Source organism: Lepidochelys kempii, chromosome 13 (assembly GCF_965140285.1).
Source record: "Lepidochelys kempii isolate rLepKem1 chromosome 13, rLepKem1.hap1, whole genome shotgun sequence".
In the NCBI taxonomy this organism is placed as follows: domain Eukaryota; kingdom Metazoa; phylum Chordata; order Testudines; family Cheloniidae; genus Lepidochelys; species Lepidochelys kempii.
In genome coordinates, this window is record NC_136392.1 from 28,344,145 (window position 1) to 28,371,683 (window position 27,539).

General features: G+C 45.8%; 1 protein-coding gene and 1 non-coding gene across 4 annotated transcripts in view; one reads left to right on the top strand and one right to left on the bottom strand.

Annotated features, from left to right (window-relative positions):
* The window catches only part of NECAB3 (N-terminal EF-hand calcium binding protein 3), a 108,703-nt gene that overhangs the window by 29,095 nt on the left and 52,069 nt on the right, over window positions 1-27,539 (top strand). For all 3 annotated transcript variants that reach the window (XM_073309904.2, XM_073309905.2, XM_073309906.2), the window contains exon 3: window positions 2,458-2,566. In XM_073309904.2, the coding sequence (XP_073166005.2) occupies window positions 2,458-2,566 (109 nt within the window). The remainder of the gene's footprint in view (window positions 1-2,457; window positions 2,567-27,539) is intronic.
* TRNAI-UAU (transfer RNA isoleucine (anticodon UAU)) lies at window positions 19,111-19,204 on the bottom strand. Its single transcript has 2 exons — window positions 19,167-19,204; window positions 19,111-19,146 (listed from the first exon to the last, which is right to left on the bottom strand). It is a non-coding gene; the product is annotated as a tRNA-Ile (tRNA).

Below are 27,539 nucleotides of genomic sequence, written 5' to 3' on the forward strand. Positions count from 1 at the left end.
CAGGTCTTCATAGACAGGCTAGAAATCCCTTTAGCCTGGGTCCAGCACTTCCCCCAGTTCAGTTTTTTTTTCCCTCGGGTGTTTCTAGGAGTCTTCTTGTGTGGGGAGTGAAGAACAACAGATGATGTCACTCCCTGCCTAAAAAAGCTTTAGCATAAGGCGGGAGCCCTTTGTTTCAAAACTTGGTTCCCAGACTGGTTTGTGGAAAAATACTGACATCCCAAGATGGAGTTCAGAATCATGTGGCCTGGTCACATGTCCTTGTAGAGTCATAGCAGCCATTACTTACAGGCTGTCTGGAGAGTTCACAGGAAGGCTCACCACATGGGAGATAAGCTTCTCCTAAGGCCTATTGTTTTCCCTAATGGCTCATTGCCCTGATTAGGCCCTTTCCAACCAGCTATCTCGACTGAAAGCATCTTGTCTAGTGGGCGTTACCCAGGTGTAACTACATCTGAAGTACAGATACGTAGTCAGTATTTATGACTTTAGATACAAAAATTATACATGCATACAAATAGGATAATCATATTTAGCAATTCATAACTTTTCCAGTGACACCTCACCTGACTTATCTTGTACAAAATGCATCATAATTATGTCATAATTAGATATTATAATAATATTACTATGACAAATATGGGGTGCAGCATGACACCCACTCCACCCCAAACAGCTGGAAGCTGCTGGCTATGCCAGCTGGACTCTGATGAGAATATGTCTGTATTTAAGAGATGAACCATGTAGTGTCAAGGGTCCTCCCGGGAATCACTCTGCCGAGTGGCCCTGACAAGGCAGGAAAAGGAGAGCTTGCCTTACAAATGCATTACAAATGTTTTGTAGCAACAGCAGCCAAAGGGGTCAGAGCCACATTCAAAGGAGCGCTGTGGGCTCCGATCCCCTGCATCCGCAACTGGATTCCTGGCTGTTTCCTTTCTCTGATCACTTGCCAAGCAGCATCTGATTGCTGCGTTTGCTGGCATAGAAGGGGGAGAACTGTATTTTACTCTTTTCCACTGTTATCCAGCAAGGCAGAGGATAACAGTCACTTGTGTGCCTGATGCGTCCCATGGCACTTTTTGCAAGAGTTGGGCGTTAGCCCTGGCATCCTTCTTAAACGCCAGTTTGGTTAATAATATGCTGGCTCCCTCAAGATGTGACCACTTGTAGGTAGAGCAAGGGTCTGGGGATCAGGACACCTGGGGTTCTGTTCCTAGCACTTCCACTGACTCATGGTAACTTCCATATCTCTATTTCTTCATCTGAATTGCCACTCGCTTACACCAGCGTTACATAGGTATAACCCCGCTGCCTGCTTTGGCACTGAGGTATGAGTGAGAGGGGAATCAAGGCATAGAATTCAGAGGCCAAAGGCCTGATAACTCCTCCCAGTTTCTCTTTCTGAGCTGGGTTATTCCCTTTGGTTTGGTTAGCCCCAGATTTTCAGCTGTGGCAAGTGATTTGGGGAATCTCAGTTCTTAGGAACCCACTGTGAGAAAACGGATATGCTGAGCCCTTGTCCTCTGAAAAGCAGGCCCCTTTAAGGCACCTTGCATTGGACTGCTAAAGACAGACATGCGTAATCACCAGGCCCTTTTGAAAATCTTCACTAGTTTGCTGTCAAGCTTAGTTTGAAATGCCCCCAGTGATGGGGCTTCAGCAGCTTCCTTTGGGAGACTGTCAGTAGCCCAGCAGATCTCAGTGTCAGGAATTTGATCCTTAGATTTTCCTTTCTTAAAATGGGGTTATAATACTGAACTGCAGGCATTTTGTGAGGCTTAATTAATGTGTGCTTGCAGTGTGCTTTGAGTGCCTCGCCTGGAACACGCTATAGAAGGACTAAGTGTTGTTATTATTATTATTATTTATTATTAGAGCTATGCAAAGAACAGAAGTTCTGCTTGGTGAAGGATTCGGAGATTGCAAAATCTGACTTCATTCTGAATTGGAGAGAGAACTGGGGGCTGAATACTTTGGTCTCATTTGGGTTGGGGGGTTTAGTGTATGGTGATAACTGAACATTTTGAAACACTCCGAAGGAAAAGTTCCCCCCCCACACACAATTTTTGTTTCAGTTCACTTCAGAAGTTTTGTTGTGACACAATTCAACTTTAAAAATGTGTTTGTATTATTACGTAAACAAACAGGAAATTAAAAGTTCTTTCAAAATGCAAAATCAAAATGTTTCCTTCCCTAAATGTCGCTGCGATGTTTTGACAGTGTCGGGGCCCTTTTTCCTTGCTTCTCTTCCAAAAAATACTGGGGAAATCGACTTGATTTCATCAAGTATTTGTTTTGACAGCACTGTGTCTTTTGATGGAATGTGGTTCCACTGAAATGTCTATGACCATACAGAACACTCCCAGTCAGCCCACGCTTCTTGTATAGACTTTACATGGCTGGATTCACTTCTCTTTGTAGCTGTATAATTCTTCCTCTCCTTTTATTTACACGCAGATGATGGCAAGCTGTCATTTGAAGAGTTTAAGAACTATTTTGCGGATGGGATTTTAAGCTCAGAGGAGCTGTGGGAGCTATTCAGTGGAATTGACAGGCATCATTCAGAGTAAGTACTATACTGTCCTAGGTACAAGGACATGAAGCAGGATTTAAAACTCCATTGTCTGTGGATAGGGTGACATTTGGAGATTGGTGCAAATAAACCTCTGCAATAAATATTAGGCATGAGATAAATCCACACCTTGGAATTGTCAGATATTAATATTAATTGAATATCAGATATGAATGTGGCTGCAGAGTCAGACATTTGGGGACAATCACTGTTAGATTTATGTGAATTCATTCCGAGCAACATTCATTTAAAAATCATGCTACAGCGGTTTGCAGTTTAAAAATCTGTTTCAGAAATACGCACCACTGTAAAACCACATTAGAGCTGAGATAGAAACATGCAGTGAGATCAAAACAATGACAATTCTGTGGCGTGAGTGACACATAGGACCTTAATTCTCATTTACACGAAGGCTGCTTTACCCCACCCTGTCAGCATAAAGGGGCCTTCAGATGGGACTTAGAGTGACTGAGAATTGAGGCTACTTTCGATGAAAATAGTGAGACGAATTCTGATTTCTATAGGTTGGAGATATCCTAGAGGAACAGTAGAGTTACTCCAGAATTCCACTGTTACGGAGATCAAAGCCTGCCCTAGTGTATTGTTCTACACAACGTACAGCCAGATGGCATGGAAATGTTGTATTTAATATTTGAACCAGAGTGAGGGCAAATTTCATTTTTTAAAATGATGGAGGCCAATTTTATCTTTGGCATATATCCATTTAAATGAATGGAGTTGCACCAGGGAGGAATTTGGCCCTAGGCTTTCTACACCATCTGGGAGCAGATGGACTCTCTGATCTGAGTAGATCCTTAGCACGAGCAAGCAGAGTCTCAGACTGCTGGTCAGAGAGACCAGAAAATCTGTCATCTCTTTCCAACGCTTTCAAAGTCGTGGTATCTCAATAGCTCACAAACATTAATTACTTTCCCCTGCCCTATTGAGTTAACGCAGTTTTCCCTGCAGTAAGACAGGGAACTGAGGCACAGAAAGATGAAGGCCAGATCCTCAAAGGTATGTAGGCACCTAACTCCAAGTCTGTTGCAAAGCCAGGAACTAAACCTAGGTCTCTTTTGCCTTAACTGCATTATAGACTCTAAGGTCAGAAAGGGACCATGCTGATCATCTAGTCTGACCTCCTGCACAACGCAGGCCACAGAACCTCACTCGCCCAGTTCTGTAATAGACCCCTAGCCTCTGGCTGAGTTACTGAAGTCCTCAAACCATGGTCTAAAGATTTCAAGTTACTGAGAAACTACCGTTTACACTAGTTTAAACCTGCAACTGATTGTGCCCCGGGCTGCAGAGGAAGACAACCTACCCCTCCACCTCTACCCCCTGGGTTATAGTAGTAGCAAGATCAGGGCACCTGCTGTCTTTCCATTTCCACCATTCTGCAGGGTCTTCAGCATATGGACTACAAGGTTTAGCATGAGCGGTGACAGCTGTCGCCACCATGTTTGTGTTACCAGGGATTAGAGTCTGTTCAAATCTTCGCCTAGCAGCTGCACGGACTTATGAGCTCCAAGGGGGAGTCTGTTGTCAGGAGCCTGATTGCTGATTCTCTGCTCTGTCATCTCCAGCAGACTTTTCTCCCCTTAGCCAGGTTTCAGGTGGAAACGACAGCTTTTGCATTAGACCAGTTTGTCTTGGAGGTGAGACTGTGAACCTTAAAGTGAGCAACCAGCATGCAAGCTGCATCCTTGCTCAGATGCAACATGGCTGAACCACTCAGGCAGGATGACTTGTGAAATGGTTCCTGTTCTGGTGCGGATGCTTGGATCTGGAATGTGTTGAACAGTCAGAGCTCAGAGAGTAGAAATAACTACAGAGATCGAAATGGGGTCTGAGCTTATCTGGCAGGTTAGCACCCTGTGGGGCTCTGGCATTTGAATCAGTCTCTCTGACACTCCCCAGGTGTGGAATCAGCAAGTTGTCAGTGAGATCTTCAGGCGAAAGGATGGATCCCACTTATTTACCGACATCTACCAAAGCAAACAGTAAGGGGGGTTGCACCTGCTTATGCCATCTTACACAATTGACAGACTGCAAAGACAGTGCCCTCGGCATGCTGTGCAGCTTGCAGTCTGATTGGGTGGTGTTTGAAACCCACTTAGCACAGGTGTGAGGTGCTGCAGAGCCAGACTAGTGGATGAAGAGCGTTTAAAATGGCTGACCATAATGAAGTTTGCCACAGGAGTTTAAATGAACACTGATTTTATTGGTAAGGAATAAAAGATCAGAAGAAGAATATCTTTCTATGTTCGTTATATGCTCCCCGCCCCCAGCCATAGTAGCTGAGCACCTCACAATCTCTAATGTTGTCCTCACCCCCCCCCCCCCCGTGAGGCCGTGCGTGGCTGTTATCTCCTTGGTGCAGATGGAGAACTCAAGTGCAGAGAGACTGACTGATGTGCCCAACGTCACACGGGAAGCCAATGGCAGAGCAGAGCGTCAGCCTATTAGTGATTATCTTCTATGTGGAGGACGGGTGAGGTCCCAGAGGCCTGGAGAAGGGCAAACATAGGACCTGTCTTTCAAACGGGGAAGAAAGAGGAATTATAGACCAGTCAGCCTAACTTTGATGCCTGGAAAGATACTGGAACAAATAATTAAACAATCAGTTTGTAGGCACCTAAAGGATAATTGGGTTATGAGGAATAGCCAGCATGGATTTGTCAAGGACAAATCATGCCAACCCAACCCAATTAACTTCTTTGACAGGGCGACTGGCCTAGTGGATGGGGGGAGGCAGTTGACATGATATACAGTAAAAGCTTTGTTATCTGGCATGTTGGGGGAATGGAGGGTGGCGGTAAATCAAAAATTCCGGTTAACTAAGAGGGAGGGAGATTGGGTGGCAGGGGCCCTCAGGGCTGGGGGTTGGGGCACAGGAGGGGGTGCGGGGCACAGACTCTGTGAGGGAGTTTGGGTGTAGGAGAAGGCTCAGGGAAGGGGGTTGGGGCATGGGAGGAGTTTTTGGGGGGCAGATCTGGGTGGTGCTCACTTTGGACGGATCCCCAGAAGCGGCGACATGTCCTTGCTACTCCTAGGCAGAGGTGCAGCCAGGCAGCTCTGCGCACTGCCTCCGCCCGCAGGCAGTTCCTGGCCAATGGGAGCTGCAGAGCTAGTGCTCACGGCAGAGTGGGGTGGGGTGGGGTGTGGCAGCGACGAGCCCCCATGGTCGTTCCACCATCTAGGAGCAGCAGGGACATACTGCCGCTTCCGGGGAGCCATGCGGAGCCAGGTAGGGAGCCTGCCGGCAGCACACCAACCAGACCCTACTGAAGATCAGAAATGCCGGTTTATAGAGCTTTCTGATTGGTAAAGTGCTGGATAATACAGCTTTCACTGTATCTTGATTTTAATAAAGCTTTTGACACAGTCCTATGTGACATTCTCATAAGCAGACTAGGAACATGTGGGCTACATGAAATTACTGTAAGATGGGTGCATAATTGGTTGAAAAACCGTACTCAGAGTAGTTATGAATGGTTTGCTGTCAAACTGGGAGGGTATATGTAGTGGGGTCCTGCTAGGATCTGTCTTGGGTCCCGTACTATTCAATATTTTCATTAATGATTTGGATAATGGAGTGAAAAATATGAAAGATGAAAGGGGTAGCAAGAATTTTGGAAGACAGGATTAGAATTCAAAACAAGCTTGACAAATTGGAGAATTGGTCTGAAATCAAGAAAATGAAATTCACTAAAGAGAAATGCAAAGCACTGCACTTAGAAAGGAAAAAGCACAGCCACAGAGAGTGGAATAACTAGCTAGGAATGGCAATAGAGCTGAAAAGGATCTGGGAGCTATAGTGGATCACAAATTGAGTATAAGTCAACAATGTGATTCAGCTGCAAAAAAGGCTAATATCATTCTGAGGTGTATTAACAGGAGTGTTGTATGTAAGATACAGGGGGCAATTGTCCTGTTCTCCTTGGCACTGTTGAGAACTTTGCTGGAGTACTGCATCCAATAATGGGTGCCACACTTTAGGAAAGATATGGACAAACTGCAGAGAGTTCAAAGGAGAGCAACAAAAATGATAAAAGATTTAGAAAACCTGACCGATGAGGAAAGATTAAGAAAACGGCATTTTTAGTCCTGAGAAAAGACTGCTGAGGAGGGATCTGATAACAGTCTTCAAATATGTTAAGGGCTGTTATAAAGAGGACAGTGATCAATTGTTCACTAGGTCCACTGGGGCTCAATCTGCAGCAAAGGAGAATATAGTGTGACATACCAGTGCACAATCCAGACCAGCAGGGGGCTGTATCACCCCTGCCCTGCAACCTTGAGTGCCTCACAATGCCTTGCTGTAGTAGCTTCCACCTGGGCCACTCACAAACAGCATGCAGGTCACACCCTGTGTGTAACTGCAGCCTGCCAGTTACACCTTGGCTCTCACCAGCCTGGGTTATACTGCAGGGTGACCCCAACACATCCCCAGCCCAGATCTTCCCCCAGACATGTATGTCCTGCACTGCCCAGCCCTCTCCTGGACAATACAAATATATTAAATCCATTATTCCTTTAAGGGACTAACATGCCATCTTATTATCTTAAATAGTTACCCAGACACTTCAGTTTAAACACACTCCCCAACCCTATACACTGCAGTGTTCTGTGCCCGCACCACACTGGCACCACACCTTGGGCCATCAGAAAGCTGTGGACTTGTGCTCTGTGACTTGGGCATGGTCTGTGTATGGGAGGCTGGTGCTAAACCATCCTGGTGGTCTGCTGAAGTGATGCATGATGTGGGGGTCTCCGGACATGTTTCACTGTACGTGTTTTATATGATGTGCCCCCTTCTGCGCTGCCTCGATGGGGAAGGTGAGGGCACTTGGCAGTGGGGCTGGTGGCAGGGGAAGGTGTGTCTGGGGGGAAAGGGAAAGCAGGAGTGCTTGGTGTGGCAGGGAGCAGCAGGGGATGCAGCAGCCGCTGCTTGGAAGGCAATAGAGATACAAGGAGAGAGTGGCTAGACTGAGAGGATTTGGGGAAAGTGAGTGAGAGAGGAGCAGGGGAGGGTGGAGAGTGAGGGGGTAGGAAAATCCTTGTTGTAATAAAGAACTATAGTTAAGTGGAGCGAGAAGTGACTATGGGCACGTCTACACTGCAGCTGAACACATGCAGTTGGCCCACGTCCGCTGACTTGGTTTGCAGGGCTCAGGCTAAGGGGCTGTTCAATTGCAGTGTAGATGTTCAGGTTCAGGCTGGAGCCGGGGCTCTGGGGTCCCATGAGGGGGAGGAACTTCTCCATGGTGATGAGTAGCTTAGAGACAGGCCCATCCCCAGGGATAAGAGTAGTTCAGTCAGCATGCAGTCACGCTCCTGAGACGGCCTCTTCTGATGCAGGTTTCTGGGCTGTTGTACACGTGCCTTTTAGGGTCTGGCACCAGCTCATTTCACAGTGGGCACAGAACAATCGTCAGATGGCAACAACTTTCACTCACTGCTCCTGGGCTGGATTTGGACTGGCGACCTGATGATGGAATAGTCTGTGTCCTTTACTGATCTCAGATTGGCACTGGAGGTCCAGCATGGGGCAGGATAGTGTGCTGCTGCATCTAGGATCAATTCTGGGCAACCTCTGGTCCCGCTGGAGAGATGGTCACTTTGTACCAATAATTTATCCATGTAAAATGCTCAGGGGGACTTTCAGGTAGGTGGGCCATTCATAAACAGGTGGAGGGGGGCGGTCCCGAACAGAAGTTTCACTATGTGGTTACATTAATTTTTACCAGACAAGCAAAATTCTCTTGAACAGGTACCGGCTCAGGCACAAAACCCCCTCGCCTGCTTTTCAGTGAGTGAAAATAGTGAAAAAATTAAAGATATTTTACTCACGTACCAAAGCAATTTACTGACTCTAGGCTGTGCAAGATTTTATGAGGCTGAATTATTTATCAGTTCACAAAAATATCCTGCTGACAGCCCGTCGAGCTTTGGGCAGGGTTGGTTCTGGTGTTCGCCAAACAGATTAGACTTTCCCTTGACTCGGCACTTGTGGCGACTCTAGGTCAACTGGTTTTTCAGGGGGTGCTGTAACTTGCCCTGGGATGTGCATGTGTTTCTTAAAAGCCTGATCCCGCTACCACAGAAGTGTTGACTAGCCGTTTGGTGGAGCCATCTCCCTGCTGGTGCTGCTGCTGTTCTGAGCACCCTGCTGGAATGTGCACATGTGCTTATGAACTGTGGGAGAAACGCATTGTCTGTGCAACTTGTGCAGTATAGTCCTCTTGCTGCTGCTACTTTGGAGCCCTTTCCTGGATGGGGTATGGCTCTACAGTCCACGGCAGTGACTCTTAACCTTTCCAGACCACTGTACCCCCTTCTGGACTCTGATTTGTCTTGCGTACCCCCAAGTTTCACCTCACTTAGAAACGACTTGCTTACAAAATCAGACCTAAAAATACAAAAGTGTCCCAGCGCACTGTTACTGAAAAAATGGCTGACTTTCTCATTTTTACCATATAACTATAAAATAAATCAGTTGGAATATATAAATATTGTACTTACATTTCAGTGTACAGTATATCGAGCAGTATAAACAAATCAGTGTATGAAATTTTAGTTTGTACCGACTTGGCTAGTGCTTTTAATGTAGCCTATTGTAAAATTAGGCAAATATCTAGATGAGTTGATGTACCCCCGGAAGACCTCTATGTACTCGCATCAGTACGTGTACCCCTGGTTGAGAACCACTGGTCCAGTGCACCTGCGTGTATCTAGAAGTGGTGTCCTGTGAGCTGTGAATTGCACTTAGAATTGGGATGAAGATCTGTTTATTTTACTCTGATTTTATTATTTTCTCATGTTTCTGGGTGAGCAGCGTTCTCACTCCCAAGTGCTCTCACTCCACTGCTCAGCATAAACTACTCCAGACCTGGAAAGAAATATGGGCTTTGATTATTTGAAATGGAAGACTGAACTGCAATGGGAAAGCCTCAGAAAATGGAAAGTGAGAGGGGTTGGGGGAGTAATGTGGGAAAGAGAAGTTGGAGTGAAAGTGACATGCTATGAATCAAGGGAGATGAGAGCGAGGAGGGAGCGACTCACTAATTTCAGAGGGAGGGGTGAGGTATGAAGCACATTCATCCCCATGAATCACTGACAGGGCCATTGAGCATTTGAAAAATCTTTGAAGAAGCACAAGGACACGGGAGAGTTTTGTTAAATTGTAATGTATTTGTGTATCTGCTTGATGCCGAGGGGGCAGGGTTCCTGCAACTGGCTTAACAAGCCATTGCCTTGGGAGATGGAGTACAGAGACAAACACATGCTGGAGGTGTCACATGCTGGCTTGCTGGCTTCTGAGGCTTGCCAAATGGAATAAAAGCCTTCCAGGGAAAAGGAGGTAGAGGGATTGTACCTGTGCAAGGAAGTGTATCCCACTGAGTGGACTGAGAGCAGGCAGACAGCTGATTTCCCAGGAAAAGCCAGAGGACGTGATTGCCCTTGGATAGCTTTTCCAAGAATGACTGTGAGACAAGAAGCCTGTTTCTTTGAAGACAGCTATTCTGAACTGAAACTCACAAGACTGATCAGTCATATTACTTAGGAAGAAGCAGGGCTGGTCAGATAGGGTGCAACACCCTGGTGCACAGGCCATAGATGCGCCTGGGTACGGCTGTGTGCCCAGGACTGTCTCTCACCCTTTTCATTCACAGGGCACGTGCAGAGGTTAAATGAATTCCAGAGAACATCCTCTGCTGATTTGACTTCCAAAGCATCACATGCCCAGCCGCACTCCCTCTCTCTAATCAGCACTGCATGGGAAATAGGCAGCAGGAGTGGGGAGCGACTGGATTATTTGCATTCAGTGAGACAGCTCAATCATGGGAAACATTTTCACTGGCACCAATCACCCCTTCTGCTTCCCTTTTGACTTCCCATTGCCTAAAGCAGGCCAGGTCTCTCCAGCAGTCGGCTCAGATCCACAGCAGGCTGATGGGATATGCTGTGATGGGGATACCTCCTGAGTTCCCACTAAGGGCATGCTCTTAAGACCCATCACCTGCACTCCAGGTGGTGAGAATGGCTCATAGGTCGCTTCAGGTTCTGCCCAAAACTCTAATCAATTCATGTTTGCAAAGCATGTTTTGCTCCTCAGACGGCAGGTGATGATGTGAGTTCTGATTTTAATAAGCATGCACCTTGGGAATGCATTTTCACCTGCAAAGCAGTCAGAGCAGAATGAGGAGACACTTCTAATGATCTGTGGCAGACTGTCTTTCCAAAGTGTGATCATATCTAGGTTATTGCTGCCCTGCACTCTTCTCAGCTCCTGCTCTTACACATGGAGAGGATGTGGATATTACACCATCTCATTAGCCAAGGGAATGGTATAAATAAGATGGGGCCAAATTCTGGGCAATGTTGCAAAGGCTGAGTCAAAGGACTTTGATCTGCATGAAAATGTCTTTCCCCACCCTCCGTCTGTGCTTGGAGACTCACTTTTTAGATTGCTGCCCGGTTGGGGCCAGCTTTGATTTGCCTGAATTTGAACCCACTTGGACATTTTGGTTTTGTAAATTTGACTTGATCAGCATTGGGTTCCCACCCCACTGGGAAAGACTGTGCAGAAAGGGAGCAGAGAGAAAATACCTAACGAAGCAACCAGATGGGAACTGGGGCAGAGAGACAGGGGAACGTGAAAACAAATCCAGAGAGACTGGGAGACAAAGAAGCAGCGAGGGGCACAGAGACTATTCAAATGAGAAGAAGAAATGCAGTTGATATGGTGTGTATAGGATCATGCTTGTGCTGGCTGAGTTTCTATCATATAGGGACTGATCCCAAACTCCTTGAAAGCTGTGGGGATCTCTCCAGTGACCTCACTGGGCTTTTTTGGATCAGGCTTGGAGAAACAGGCTGACCTACAGCAAGAAAAAAAATGTTGATTTGTAAACAGACTCATCCTTTTGGGTGGAACTGCAGGCCAAAGTCTAACCCTATTACACTGGGGCAGCACAGCAGGGTTTCATATGTGTTACAGGCACTCTGACCCTCTGGTGATGGGCACTGGCAGAGACCCAGAGGTGAGGATAGAAGTTGGCCCTAAGAGTCTAAATTAGAGGGGGGAAAGATTAAAAACAGATGAGATGAACATCTGTAAGGGATGGTCAAGGTTTACTTGGTCCTGCCTCAGTGCAAAAGGCTGGGCTTGATGACCTCTCAAGGTCTCTTTCAGCCCATTTCTATGATTCCTCAAATAAAACTAGTTCATGAACCTAAAAACTGGATCAAAAGTTTTCCCAAATCACAAACTTCCCAAGTGTGGACTTCACATCTGTCCGTAATTGAAGCCATTTGGGTCTTTAATCCACTTGGCCTCACTATCAATAGTGTTCCACTTTAAGTCCAGCATAAGAAGGTTCAGCTATAAATGTTTTTCAATCTTCCTTTATATCATGTCACTTGTCAGCACAATGGTTCGGGAGGCCTCCAATCCCAGAAGCCCTCACCATCACTCCAGAATGGAAAGTATCACTAGTATGTGGCAGTGGGAATAGGAAGACAGCTTCTCCTCCCTCTGGCTTTGGTCCAACGCATGCAGGTTACATTTTCATTGGCAGCTTGATTTCAAGGAGAGATGATGATGGAGATTTTCATACACAACACGAAAATTGGCTGGGTAATGGAATGATCCCTGCACATCTTCTGCCATACACACCTGTCTCACTGCCAGATCTCTTCTACTCCCTTAGGTAACAGGACTGACATCTGGGAAGATGAATATTTTAGATTCCTCATCCATTATTTTGCTCTTCTTCTGTGCCGCTCCCATTGTACTCTCTCTCCCCTTTGTCTTTCTCTCCCTCCTTTCTCCCTCCTTTGTAACTGGTGCTTCTGGTGATGAGAGCAACATAAGAATTTAGCTAGCTAGGGTAGAAAGATTAGATCTGAAGGAATAAAACTCATAGCATGTTCCAACTTGTCTTTTTCTGGAGACTTCACTCTGGCTCTGATAAATAGAGAGCAGGTTGGAAAATCAAAATATTTCCTATGGGAAATTTCAAATGAAAAATCTTTCAAATTTTTTGGTTGGAAAATTTCTGTTTTCCCAGAGGCCTTTCAAATGAATTCAAAATGAAAATGTTTAATTTTCACTAAAAATGTTTTTTAATAGAACTGAAGCAAAATATCATTTTAAGCTGAAACTGAATGAAAATTTGTTTCAAATCAATGTTTACTTAAAATATCATTTTGTTTAGGTTTGTTTAAACCAAAAACTCAAAATGTAATTTTAAATTGAAACAAAATGGGGAAAAAGAATTGTTTCATTTCAAAATGTTGATTCCAGACAAAAATTTGTATTTGGAAATTTCCTGCAAGAAAATCATATATATTTTTTGATCAGAATGGACATTTTCTCACTAAAAAAAGAGACTTGATTTCAGGAAAAGTCTGTGTTTTGGTGGGGAAACTTTCCACAGGAAAGTTCTGACTAGATCTATTGAAAAAGTTTCTCAGTTAAGCTGACGTGCCCAGGCTCGAAAGGATGAAGTAGTCCTGATTTTCACTGAGTTCACTCACAGCTGCTTACAGAACAATGCAAGTCTCCAGAAATCATTTAGGGCAGCACAAGATCAGAACATGGTGCTCTGGAGGGATGGCTTTGTGGGTACGTCTACACTGCAGCACCGAGTCTCAGAGCCTGGGTCAACTTGCTCGGGCTCGTGGGGCTAGAAATTTGCAGTGTAGACATTGGGGCTCAAGCTGGAGCTCAGGCTCTGACTCCCTCCCCGCTCATGGGGTTTTCGATCCTGGGTTTGAGCTCAAACATCTATGCTGCAGTTTTTAGCCTCCCAGCCTGAGCCCTATGAGCCCGAGTCAGACACCCTGGGCCAGCTGCGGTCGTGCCATGGATCTTTCATTGCAGTGTAGATGTACATTCGTTTCCACCCTGTGGTGACACTGCATTAAACACCTGTCAGGGATGGGCTAGGTAGACTTTATTCTGCCTTACCGCAGGGGGCTGGATTAGAAGACCCCTCGAGGGCCCTTCCAGGCTGACATTCATTTGATTCTGTTCATACATGATAGTTGCACAATTTCAGGTCACCAGGCAGCAGTGTGACCTCGTGCTTTGAAGATGCAGGTGGGACAGGGGCTGAAGACAGCTGGTGGCTGCATTCTCAGCAGACAGCAGGGCTCCATGTGGGCTGGAGATTAGGACTTTTCCATATTGTTCCATTGAAGGTATTGGCTCCCAAGCCCACCTTCCCAGCTGGCTCCTCGGTGAAATTCGGGCAACTCTCAGTAGCCACCAAGCTCTTTGTGATCAGCTAATTAAATAGGGGCGGGGTCATGTGAATAAAGGGGAAGGTACTAAAGGACGAATCCGCCTGACTTCTATCAAGTGCTTGATAAAACTCTACTAAGCATGCAGTGGGGCACTGTCCTGCATGGGCCCTCGGGGGTAGGTTGCGGGCTGGTTGATCTAACAGGCTGGTTGATCTGTGGAACTGAGCTTCTGGATCCTTGGAGGTTTTCCCACGCTGGCTGTTAATGCTCCAGAGATTTTTCCACAGCCTCAGTGTGTTTTGAATGAGATTATGGGTTTAGCTTCCTGGCATTCATTTAGCCAACCCCTTTGGACAGCACGTTGGTAAATTGCCTTGTTATTATTAGTTTGGTATGAGTAATGCTATCCATCCAGGCTGGTTCAATAAAGGCCACATATCTTTCTGAACTGGGCCAGGCAGGGATTTTTTAAAAATTAAGATGCATCAAATTCTCCCTTCTGCAAGAGATAGCTGGCAAGTTACTGTGACAGGACAGAAGTCGAATGTACTGCCAAGAGTTGGCTTCTTTTTCATCTTGTGAGACAGAAAATATTGAGGGAGATTAGGGAGGAGAGACTGGGACTTCTGGAGGAAACCTGGCTCTTGCACCTTTTGGAGAAATGAGGTCAGAAATCAGCTTGATTTCTTGGTTATACAGAGAGAGACAATATAGGACATTTTATCTCTCTCTCTTACATTCACGACTCGAGAAAGCAGTGAAGTCCTAGAAGATTTTTCATAAGAGATTATGGGTCTCTAATCTCAGGCAAAGGTCTCCAACTTTAAAGTTTGATGCAATTATGAAAAACTTCCCATCTGCTTTGCTGTGGCTGATTGACATTTTCTTGCCCTGGATAATTTCCAGGAGTTTTCTGACAAAATCCCAATGGTGTGATAATGACAGCTGTAGGATAATTAGGGTTAATTAGTCATTCATGGTCAAAGTACAGCCCTGTAGAAGTGTAGAGACACTTGCTAAAGAGCCCTAGGTAAGGCCCCTAGATGTGGGGCATGGATCTGTTTTCTGAGTCAGGCAAGGGGATGGGAGTGAAAGAGGAGAATCCCGAAGCCCAAGGTCTAGGTGTCAATATCCCAGGTGGTCTTCTGGAAGAACAATGAACATGGACGGGGTTCAGTGGTTAGGACATGTGCTGGTAGGCAAAGAAAGCTGTGTTTGCAGCACCCTTTTGAAAGCTCCAACATTGGACATATGATGCCTTTAAATTATTGCCTTCTGATTTGTGCTGCAGAAGTATTTTGTAGAATCATGTAGTACCATGTAGAATCATAGTAATGTATGTCTGGAAGGGACCCCAGGAGGTCATCTAGTCCAGCCCCTCACACTGAGGCAGGACCAAGTAAATCTAGACCATCGTGCTGACAGGTGTTTGTCCAACCTACTCTCAAAAATCTCCAATGATAGGGATATCACAGCCTCTCTTGGTAACCTATTCCAGAGCTTAGCTCCCCTTGAACGTTTTTCCTAATATCTAACCTCAATTTCCCTTGCTTCAGATTAATCCCATTGCTTCTTATCCTACCTAGTGTGGACATGGAGAACAATTGATCGTCATCCCCTTTCTAACAACTTTTTGCATATTATCAGATCCCTCTCCCTCAGCCTTCTCTTCTCAGGAACTTGTCACAATATAATCCATCCCACTTGCTGAGATGTTTTTAATTCATTCCATACAATCTATAACTCTGCCATTCTAACCCTCCCTGGAACCCGGCTTTTGTGATTATATTGGAATGGTGCTGCTCCCGAACCAGAGAGCACAGATTAACTAAGCCTATTTACACAGCAGAAGTGGCAACACTGAAAAGGCAGGTACGTGCACAAGGAACTTTGGCTTGTGGTTCCTAAGGAAAGAGGGACAGGCATGGAAATCCAGGAATGCCAGATAGAAGGAGCACACTGGAATGGAAATACGCTTTCCATTTTGAAATTCTCAAAAGTGATGAGCCGTGATTTAGCAGCATGACTCTTCTCCGGGTTTGGCTAAGTGTTAAATTATTCAGTGTTTCAATTATTAATTAATGTTTGTTAAGTATTTGGAAGATGCCAGCATTATTAATAATCCTGGGCCTCTGCTGAGAAGCCAGAAAGGGGCGCTAATAAATATCAGTGGTGACCGGTGGCATTGGAGCAATTTTTGTAGTGGGGATGCTGAGAGCCCTTGAACACAACTGTAAACCCTGTGTATGATGGAAACCACTTCAAGCAGCACCCCCAGCACCCCTCGTTCCAGCACCTGTGGTGGTGACAGTGGTTGTTTTTGATGGGAACTCCCGTCCACTAGACACTGGACTCAAACCCACCAGTTCATTTCATGGGCATCCTGAAACAGCATTAGATGGCAGCGACCTTTTCTTTGTAGGAGAGGTTGCAGGACTAAAACCATTCAATGTGGTAAATCCTTGACCAGGCTTTGATTTAGGAAGGAACAATCAATTGCACAAATACAAAATGGGAACTGACGGCCTAGGAAGGAGTACTGCGGAAAGTGATCTGGGGGTTATAGTGGATCACAAGCTAAATATGAATCAACAGTGTAATACCTTTGCAAAAAAACCCAAACATCATTCTGGGATGTATTAGCTGGTGTGTTTATAAGCAGGATATGAGAGGTAAGTCTTCTACTTTACTCAGCACTGATAAGGCCACAACTGGAGCATGGCATCCAATTCTGGGCACCACACCTCGGGGTGGTTGTGGACAAACTGGAGACAGTCCAGAGAAGAGCAACAAAAATGATTAAAGTTCTAGAAAATGTGATCTCTGAGGAAAAAGTGAAAAAACTGGGGTTGTTTAGTCGAGAGAAGAGAAATCTGAGGAGGGACATGATAACCATCTTCAAGTACATAAAAGGTTGTCATAAAGAGGAGGGTGATACATTTTTCTCTTTATCCATTAAGGAGAAGACAAAAAATAATGGGCTTAAATTGCAGCAAAGAAGATTTAGGTTAGACAGTAGGAAACACTTCCTAACTGTAACGGTAATTAAACACTGGAACAAATATCCTAGGGAGGTTGTGGAATATCTGGTATTGGAAGTTTTTAAGAACAGGTTAGACAAACACCTGTCAGCGATGGTCTATATAATACTTAGTCCTTAGTACAGGGGACTGAACCAGATGACCTATCGAGGCCGTTCCAGTCCTACATTTCTATGATTTGCCTTTATTTTTTGTCCTGACCTGTCTCGGGGTGGCTTCTTGCAAATAGGCTGTCTGGAAAGGGCAGCTACTGCTCACCACACAGTGGCCCAGAACAGGCTGGTTTGGAGAGAGCCCTGGGGGCAAGCCAAGCAAGGTGCCATTGGATCTGTGCTTGTGCTCGGAACTCTCTCCCCAGGGAGTGAGAGGGCTGGGCCTGCCTGTGGGTTGGGGGGTTGTGAATTCAGACATCCCACCCCCCACTTAGCTCCCTGCACAAAGGTCTGTTTGCAGGGAGAGGTGAATTTCACCCAGAGAGTGTAAGGATCCCTAGTAGGCCTGGTGCGGAACTCCACCATGGACCATTGTGTGTAGGACAATACTGATTCACCAGCTCTGACAGGCAGGGGGACAAGAGAGGGGGAGCCATGCCCCAGAATAGCCCAGTGACTGATGCACTCCACTGGGTTGTGGCAGACTCAGGATCATATCCCTGCTCTGGAGCAGTGACTTGAACCAGGCTCTCCCACACAGTGCATGTCCTAACCACTGGGCTGTGGAGTCCATCTCTTAATTGTTTATCCCAAGTGGAACAGCTCCAGCAGCAGAGCTGGTGGTCAGGGCACTCACCTGGGATGTGGGGACCAAGGCTCAGGTCCCTGCTCCAAATCAGGCAAGGTGGGGACTTCAGTGTTGGTATCACACATGCCAGGTGAGTGCCCTGGCCACTGGGCTATTGGTGCTCCCTGGTTTTTCACAAGAAATTTGGAAAGGTCTCAGTTTTGTTTGCAGCATAGTTGCAGCCATGTTAGTCCCAGGATATTAGAGAGTCAAGTTGGGTGAGGTAATATCTTTTATTGGGCCAGCTCCTGTTGGTGACAGAGACAAGCTTTTGAGCTTACACAGAGGTCTTCTTCAGGTCTGGGACACTACATGACACCCCAACATCATCAATTAATCAAAACTACCCCTAACCAGAGCTGAATTATCTGTACTCTCCAAGGGACTGAATTTCTGCCCCACCACAAGTCCTGATACCATGCTAATGTGCGGGGGACTAGAAGAATTTGTTTGCTGACTCTGCCCCAAAGAATTATTTCACAACAAAGTCAACCCCACCCACAGCTAGCACATCCCCACCTACAGTCATAAAAAAATCATCTGACTGGCCACCCCGCAGCAGACAAAACCACACAATTCACCGTTACAGTGGTTGCTTCAGAAAAAAAATTAGAGTGAAATCCTTAACAAACATTACCTCCACCACAATCTCCCCGCCGTTGAGAGGACAGCCATACAGCCCCTGAAATCCAACCACCAGACAGTGATCAAACCAGCAGACAAAAGGGGTACCATCGCAGTCCTCAGCCAGGATGACTAAATTAATGGGGCCAATCAACAACTCTCTGACACTACCTAATATAAAAAACTCAAAGAAGACCCAACACCACAATTCACCCAGGAATTTAAGGATCTCATCAAATCCTTCCCCAGAAAACTTCAAGAGAAACTCTATAACCTCCTCCCCCCATGAATCCACACCAGGGACCTTGTACATGCTTCCCAGATACACGAACAAGGGAACCCAGGCAGACCCATCATATCTGGCCCTGGCACTCTTACTGAAGGAATATTGGGACTCATAGAAACCATCCTCAAACCACTCACCACACAAAGAGCCAGCTTCCTCCAGGACACAACCAACGTCCTCCAGAAACTCTGCAACATTAACAGCCTGCCTCAGAACACCATCCTTGCCACCATGGATGTCACCTCCCTGTACACCACCATCTATCCCAATGATGGCAGCGCTATCTGCCTCAAATATCTACAAGACAATGGATAACACTCAGATATTCATCCCAAATGCATTACCAAACTCGCCCATTTCATCCTCACCCGTGACTATTTTATATTCATAGAATTAGAAGAGATCGCAAGGGTCATCTAGTCTAACCCCCTGCCAAGATGCAGGATTTGTTGTGTCTAAACCATCCAAGACAGATGCTCTCCAGACTCCTTTTGAGAGCCTGCAGTGAAGGCGCTTCCACAACCTCCCTAGGCTGAAAAAGAGGCTAATGCTCCAGGTGAGACTTGAACTCACAACCCCAGCATCAGTCCACACCATACTGCTTTATAAGTACTGTGCACTAACCAGTTGTGCTACTGGAGCATCTAGGTTAGTTTAACCTTGGGAACAGCCATGGGTTCTAGGATGGCTCCACACTACGCCAAATGGTTCATGGGCCACCTTGAGGAAGAATTTCCCATAAAACCAGTGATATATCTTGATGATATTTTCATAGTCTAAACTCCCTCATGGATTTCCACCACAACTTCAGTCACCACCCATCACACTCTTGCTAGAACTCTCCCACACCAGCATCAACTTCCTGGACACCACAATGAGCTTCAACAGGGGAACCCTACAGACAACTATAAACCCACAGATCACCATATTAACCTTCACAGATCCAGTTACTACCCCAAACACACCAAAAAATCTGTTATCTATAGCCAGACACTCAGATACCACAGAATATGCTCTGAGGAGAAAGTTTGGGATATATACCTTAATATATTTCCTTAAAACTGCTTTCACCAAACAAGGACATTCCACCAGAAAAGTAGATCTCATCATGGAATGGGCCACCCAAATAGTCTGAGAGAACCTGCTTCAAGATGGAAAGAAAACCCTCTGATGGCATAACCCTTCTTGTCACCTACCACCCCACACTGAAACCCATATGGAGTATCACTAAACAATTACAACCCATACTCGATGGGGACCACATATTGAAATAAATCTTTCCTGTACCCCATCTTCTGGCCTTCAAACAACCCCCAGACTTGACAAGCTCATCATCAGAAGCAAGCTCCTTGTAGACCGGGATGCACCAACTAAAAGTGGCACCAGATCTTGCCATAACAACAGATGCAAAACATTTAGACATATCTGCTATGATGATCAATACCCACCCAGAACCACTGCCCATGAGGATTCTGATTGGGGTCAATGACCAGCTCCATTGATGGGACCAACCATACTATTTAAGCCAGAAGGAGGCACAGAAAGTTGTCTTAGCAAGCTGAGAGACTTCCTGACTGGATTCTGCACTGGACCCACTTTTGCTTGATCCTTGGCCCCTGATTCTAGCTCTGACTCCCAGCTTAGTTCCTGATTGTGACTCTGACTCCTGGCTTGGATTCTGGCTCTGACCACTAGGCATGACCATCCCTGTTCTGACCACTAGGTGAGACTGCCCACATCCTAGTTCTGACAGTATGCCCTGTGCACACTGCAGACTCCGGTGATTGGACACCTATTGCATGGTTGTGCCATGCACTATTCTAACTTTTCCCCCTTGAAGTGGTTGTAGTTCAATGATGGGTGAAATTATTAAAAGACAGACTGGTAGATCACAATCATAGATACAGAGATAAACGCAAAAATATTATGTTTAAAGAACATTACTAAGGTTGCAAAGACAAGCACTCAAAACTTAGGAAATGCCAGACTTCAGGCTGCCTGTGCAATCTTAGTTCGGTCCCCTGTGTGTGTGCATTAATGATACAGCCTTCAATGACATGGCCACGTGCTATTTTCCCCACAGGGCCCCTGCATTATTCAGTGCACAGAATGGACAGCGTTCACCGAATGAGCCGCTGCTCAGGATTTTGTTTCTTCATTGTTCAATGTGAGGCCTCGTCCCTTATTTCCTGCATACTGTGCAAATCTTGCTCTGAGGACAGAAGTATTAATTTCCTCAGCGGCTTTTCTGTGGTGCTCATCATGACCGTATCGGAGTGCTTCACAAACACGAATACGTTTATTTTCACACCACCCCTGTGAGGTGCGGGGATGGTCTCCCCATTTTACAGGTGGGGATTTGAGGCACAGAGATGAAGGTCAAAAATGTTCACTAATGTTGGGTTCCTGATTTGGTATGGGTAGGATCTGGTTTTTCAGAGTCCTTTGCGTTATAGAGCATGTCATCCATTCAAAGCACAGCTCCCATTGGCGTCAGCTGCGGCTGTAAGTGCTCAGGACTTCTGCCAATCAGACCGCAGGGACTCAGGTTCAGCACCCAGAGAATGAGGAAAACACAGTTAGTGACTGCTTGTGAAAACTTGGGTTTAAGTGGTATGAATAGCACCGCACAGGAACTCGGTGGCAGAGGCAGGGATAGAATCTAGTTCTCCAGGGCAGCATTCATCTGCTTTGACCATGAGAGCTTCCTTTCTCTTCCTGTCATCCCCTGCCTCATGCACGTACATAGATTCATAGATTCATAGATATTTAGGTCAGAAGGGACCATTATGATCATCTAGTCTGACCTCCTGCACAACGCAGGCTGCAGAATTTCACCCACCACTCCTGCAAAAAACCTCACACCTATATCTGTGCTATTGAAGTCCTCAAATTGTAGTTTAAAGACTTCAAGGAGCAGAGAATCCTCCAGCAAGTGACCCGTGCCCCATGCTACAGAGGAAGGCGAAAAACCTCCAGGGCCTCTTCCAATCTGCCCTGGAGGAAAATTCTTTCCCGACCCCAAATATGGCAATTAGCTAAACCCTGAGCATATGGGCAAGATTCATCAGCCAGATACTACAGAAAATTCTTTCCTGGGTAACTCAGATCCCACCCCATCTAATATCCCATCACAGGCCATTGGGCCTATTTACCATGAATATTTAATTACCAAAACCATGTTATCCCATCATACCATCTCCTCCATAAACTTATCGAGTTTAATCTTAAAGCCAGATAGATCTTTTGCCCCCACTGCTTCCCTTGGAAGGCTATTCCAAAACTTCACTCCTCTGATGGTTAGAAACCTTCGTCTAATTTCTAGTTTAAATTTCCTGGTGGCCAGTTTATATCCATTTGTTCTTGTGTCCACATTGTTACTGAGCTTAAATAATTCCTCTCCCTCTCTGGTATTTATCCCTCTGATATATTTATAGAGCAATCATATCTCCCCTCAACCTTCTTTTAGTTAGTCTAAACAAGCCAAGCTCCTTGAGTCTCCTTTCATAAGACAAGTTTTCCATTCCTCGGATCGTCCTGGTAGCCCTTCTCTGTACCTGTTCCAGTTTGAATTCATCCTTCTTAAACATGGGAGACCAGAACTGCACACAGTATTCCAGGTGAGGTCTCACCAGTGCCTTGTATAACGGTACTAAAACCTCCTTATCCCTACTGGAAATACCTCTCCTGATGCATCCCAAGACCGCATTAGCTTTTTTCACGGCCATATCACATTGGCGGTTCATAGTCATCCTATGATCAACCAATACTCCAAGGTCCTTTTCCTCCTCCATTACTTCTAATTGATGCGTCCCTAGCTTATAACTAAAATTCTTGTTATTAATCCCTAAATGCATGACCTTACACTTCTCACTATTAAATTTCATCCTATTACTATTACTCTAGTTTACAAGGTCATCCAGATCGTCTTGTAGGATATCCCTGTCCTTCTCTAAATTGGCAATACCTCCCAGCTTTGTATCATCCGCAAACTTTATTAGCACACTCCCACTTTTTGTGCCAAGGTCAGTAATAAAAAGATTAAATAAGATTGGTCCCAAAACCAATCCTTGAGGAACTCTACTGGTAACCTCCCTCCAGCCTGACAGTTCACCTTTCAGTAGGACCCGTTGTAGTCTCCCCTTTAACCAATTCCTTATTCACCTTTCAATTTGCCTATTGATCCCCATCTTATCCAATTTAACTAATAATTCCCCATGTGGCACGGTATCAAATGCCTTACTAAAATCTAGGTAAATTAGATCCACTGCGTTTCCTTTAAAAATTTGTTACTTTCTCAAAGAAGGAGATCAGGTTGGTTTGGCACGATCTACCTTTTGTAAAACCATGTTGTATTTTGTCCCATTTACCATTGACTTCAATATTCTTAACTACCTTCTCCTTCAAAAATTTTTCCAAGACCTTGCATACTACAGATGTCAAACTAACGGGCCTATAATTACCCGGATCACTTTTTTTTCCCTTTCTTAAAGATAGGAACTATGTTAGCAATTCTCCAATCATATGGTACAACCCCTGAGTTTACAGATTCATTAAAAATTCTTGCTAATGGGCTTGCAATTTCTTTGCCAATTCCTTTAATATTCTTGGATGAAGATTATCTGGGCCCCCCGATTTAGTCCCATTAAGCTGTTTGAGTTTCGCTTCTACCTCAAATATGGTAATGTCTACCTCCATATCCTCATTCCCATTTGTCATGCTACCATTATCCCTAAGATCCTCTTTAGTCTTATTAAAGACTGAGGCAAAGTATTTGTTTAGATATTGGGCCATGCCTAGATTATCCTTGACCTCCACTCCATCCTCAGTGTTTAGCGGTCCCACTTTTTCTTTCTTTGTTTTCTTCTTATTTATATAACTACAGAACCTTTTACTATTGGTTTTAATTCCCTTTGCAAGGTCCAACTCTACTTGACTTTTAGCCTGTCTCACTTTATCCCTACATGTTCTGACCTCAATAAAGTAGCTTTCCTTGCTGATCCCTCCCTTCTTCCACTCCCTGTATGCTTTCTGCTTTTTCTTAATCACCTCTCTGAGATGCTTGCTCATCCAGCTTGGTCTACAACTCCTGCCTATGACTTTTTTCCCCTTTCCTGGGATGCTGGCTTCCGATAGCTTCTGCAACTTTGATTTAAAAAAATCCCAGATCGTCTAACTTCTGTAACTTCTGTAACAAATGAGACAGGGATGTTACAGACAACAGCTTTCTTTACTACACAACACTGATTATGTGACCATGTGATTGAAGACTGTATCATAGTGCATGTGCATAATGGGGCTCGATTAATGTTGCAAAGGAAACCTTAATTCTGGCATTTCCTACCTTTTGAGTGCTTGGGTTTACAACCTTGACAGTGTTCTTTTAACATAGCGTTTTGGGTGTAATTTCCTAAGTTTTTAAAAAAACAAACTCCCCAAAGCCCAGAAATTCCCTCATACAGCATTACATTGAATCCCACGTGGGTCATTAGCCAGGTTGGAACCTTCTGACCACCGCACAGACCTGCCAGTTGAGCTAATGGAGTAACCGATAGCAGAAGTAGGTTGTCATCCTGTGTGTGGGCCAGCTCAGGAGGCATGTGAGACACACTTAGCCAGTGGGTTTCACAGATATGAGCGGACAGCCAAGGAATGGTGAGTCTCGGGAATCAGGTGCTCCATTCCAGCCTCTGGAGGGGAGTGTGCTGTACTGCACACAGTCTCTTCTGCTCATTCCCACCAAGCGTGACCCCATCTGCCTGTCCCCTCCAGCCTGTCCCAGTCCTGTCTCTTCCCCACCCCTGGCTCTTTCGCTCACTCCCATTCTCCTCACCTAGCTAGTTCCAGTCTCCACAACTTCAGTCTTCTCATCCCAGTCTCCTTGCCCAGCCATTCCCAGTTCCCCTCACCAAACCTCCATTTCCTTGTGCTCAACCTCCTTGCTCAGTGAATCCCAGTTCCCCCTGTCCTGGATCCTCATCTGATCTGTCTCTCTCCCCCATCCCAGCCTCCATCCCCCCCACCCTCATACCCATACCCAGTGGCTCCCAGCCCTAATCTGCATCCCAGCCTCCTTATCCAACCTCAGTATCCATCCCCCTCACCTGGCTTCTTGCTGCCGTGTCCTTGCTCAGCCTGTTTCAGTTCACACTCCACACCCCAGCTCCCCATCAGATCTTTCTCCAGGCCCAGTCAGCCCCTAGTTTATCACTGGTTCTCAGTCTCCCCCTACCTACTGGCTCCTGGTCTCGACGTTTCATTCCCCAGCTCCCACTCCCAGTCTCCCTGCCCAGGCAGTTCCTAATCTCAATTTTCCTCTCCCCTGTCAATCTTCACTAACACTTTCCACCTCATCTGACTGGCTCCATGTCACAGTATGCTCCCTCCCCCCACAAATCCAGCATCTGTCCCCTCTGCATCTAAATCAGGTGGTTTCCTCCCCCATAGAGCCTGGACCTCTCAGTGTGTCTCATTGAGGGCACAGGCGAGACAGGCTTCCTGCTCTGAGCCTGGGCCTGGACCCAGCATGGCCCACCGGACCCTAGAACTGTAGTTGCAGGGAAAGTCCTATTCAGCTTGCCCAATATGGGGATTTAGCTGCTAAAAGCAATGAAATCTCTAGGCATGTGTGAACTGCAATTTTTTTAAGGCATATACTTTGGTCATATTTGGGAATTTTTACGGACAGGGATGGCAAAAGAAATATCTCTCATACAAAGGCCATGCCCCTGTCAAATTGCAAGTCCCTGCTCCAAAGCATGGGGGCATTACATCTCCTCAAAGAAAATGTCACCAGAACTTTTTAACATGTGCAAAACAGCGTATTGTTTCCCCTTTTGACTGGAGTTTGTTAACCAAAATTCAGGATCTTGCAGGTTGTTTCCATTCAGAGGAGAAATTTATGGAATCAAGTGTTTCTTTGTGTTTAATTACAAAGAATGTACATAAAGTCCTATTTCCCTGAACACAGTGGGAATCAAGGATTCCCAGGAGACAGTTTCTTTACTCACAGTTCCAAGCCTCTCTCCAGCCAGCACTCTGCCCAAAAGATTTCTTTCTTAGCTTTTCCTCAGGGTCATGCTACAAGTCTGTCTTTGATTGTCCTCATCTTTTTTCTACCTTCTCTGTATCTTTCTGTAGTGTTTCTATACCCAGCCCCTGCATTTGCATTCAGACCCCAGGGAAAACCTCCTCAGATTGCATGATTCATCTCCTACTCCAGCCTTGCATGTGGCCTGTATTTTGGAAATAGATGCTACTGTTTCAGCCATTTATTCCATAAAGGCGCTCAGTTGCTTTTCATATTTGCCCTTAATGAAGGGCAACCGTTACATCCATTAGCTTCAACGAGGCTTTGCCCAACCCCCAGCATAGCTGCGTTTTTCCCTAGCCTTGTTCTCAGAAACGGCTGAATCATTTTAGCTGAAATTTCCCAACATAGTTCAGCCCAAATGGTTAAAATTTGGCAAAATTACATGCAGCTGAAAACTGGGCCTTATAATGGGTAGTGTTGGGCAATCTTAATAACAAGTGGTGCTACCAGCCCTGTGTATAATAGTTTGCAAAGTACTTTGGGATCCTTTGGAAAACGTCCTACACCACGAGATGAAGAAAGTAAAGTGTTATTGTTTTATTTGTTTAGCCTCACAACAGTAGCTGCTAAAAGCAATCTGATGGCAATATTACCGCCTGACTGTCTCTCTCTTTAAACAAACCACGTAAGTCAGCAATCAGCAGAGGAATTCTGACATGAAATTAATTCTCAGAAAATATAACCAACCAGTCTGTGTTTGTCTCATTATTTCCACTAATCTAATTTTTTTAATGGAGCATTTCACTCAGCTTTGCATTTCCGTTGGTTTGGTCTGGAGAGGCCTCTTAGCATAAATTTACTCTAGATTCAAAATAGGACAAAGAAGACACTTATTTATGGACAGCAGAAAAAGGTGGTGCCTTTCTTTCCCTGCAACTCAGACACAGACACACACGCATGTGCCAACACACGGGTGCACAGTACCACTTTAGAACCTTTCCCCCAGGTTCTAGATCCTCTTTGCAGTGGTTTCTCACAAACTATGGGGTCTGCTGTCCCACCCCCGCAGTGGTCTGGACAGTGCCTGGCTGGGGACAGAAGCTCTTGCCTTAGTTTTATTTATTGGCAATATTGAAAATAAGAAAATATCAGTGGTTGCCTTGGATTCCCTGCCACATTCCCCTATTCCAGCTCCAACTACTGACTCTTTCATGCATGCAGGACTGAGCAGGATTTTCCTCTGCAGTGACTCCTCCCTGTATCACTGGCACTGAGGGTAGGCAGTGGGTTGACTGTCACCTCTCTGCTCTCAGTGCTTCCCTGCTAGCGCCCCGCCAGCATGTTTCCTCTGCGGAGGACAGAGGAGAGGAGAGGAGAGGAGGGGAAGAGATGGGAGGGAGGAGGCATTATCTGCCTGGGAGATGAAGGGGCCAGAATGGGGGGACCCAGGCTGGCCATGAGCTCCTGTCTCCCCATAGGCAAAGAGTTAAATAGCGGTAAGATTTTGTCATAAATGCTGTGTGCACCTCCATGCGCTGTGTGGTATCACCCTGCCTGCTGCACAGGGTGAAATCAAAGGGGGTGGTAATTGGGACACCAGCAGGGAATGGCAAAGAGAAGACGCATGCCAAGGGCTCTTGGGGAACCAGTGGGGAAGCTGTTAATTGGGGAATACCTCCTGCCTGTCTCCAGCTAGGCTGGTGAAGTGTATGCCTCCCAGGCTGAAGACAGGGTGAAAGAGGGTACTAAAACCTGAGAGATGCTACCCTCGGCAGGAAGGGGCCGGGAGGGGCCAGCAGCGCTGCTGGAGGTGAGGCTCGGACAAGCGATGTGTACATTACATGCTGGGGCGTGATTCAAGCAGGTTTGTACTCAGCACAGCTCAGCCCTGTAACCTCTGCCTCTTCGGTGTGGGGTGCTGTCCCCCGCTAGTGGCAGCTAGGC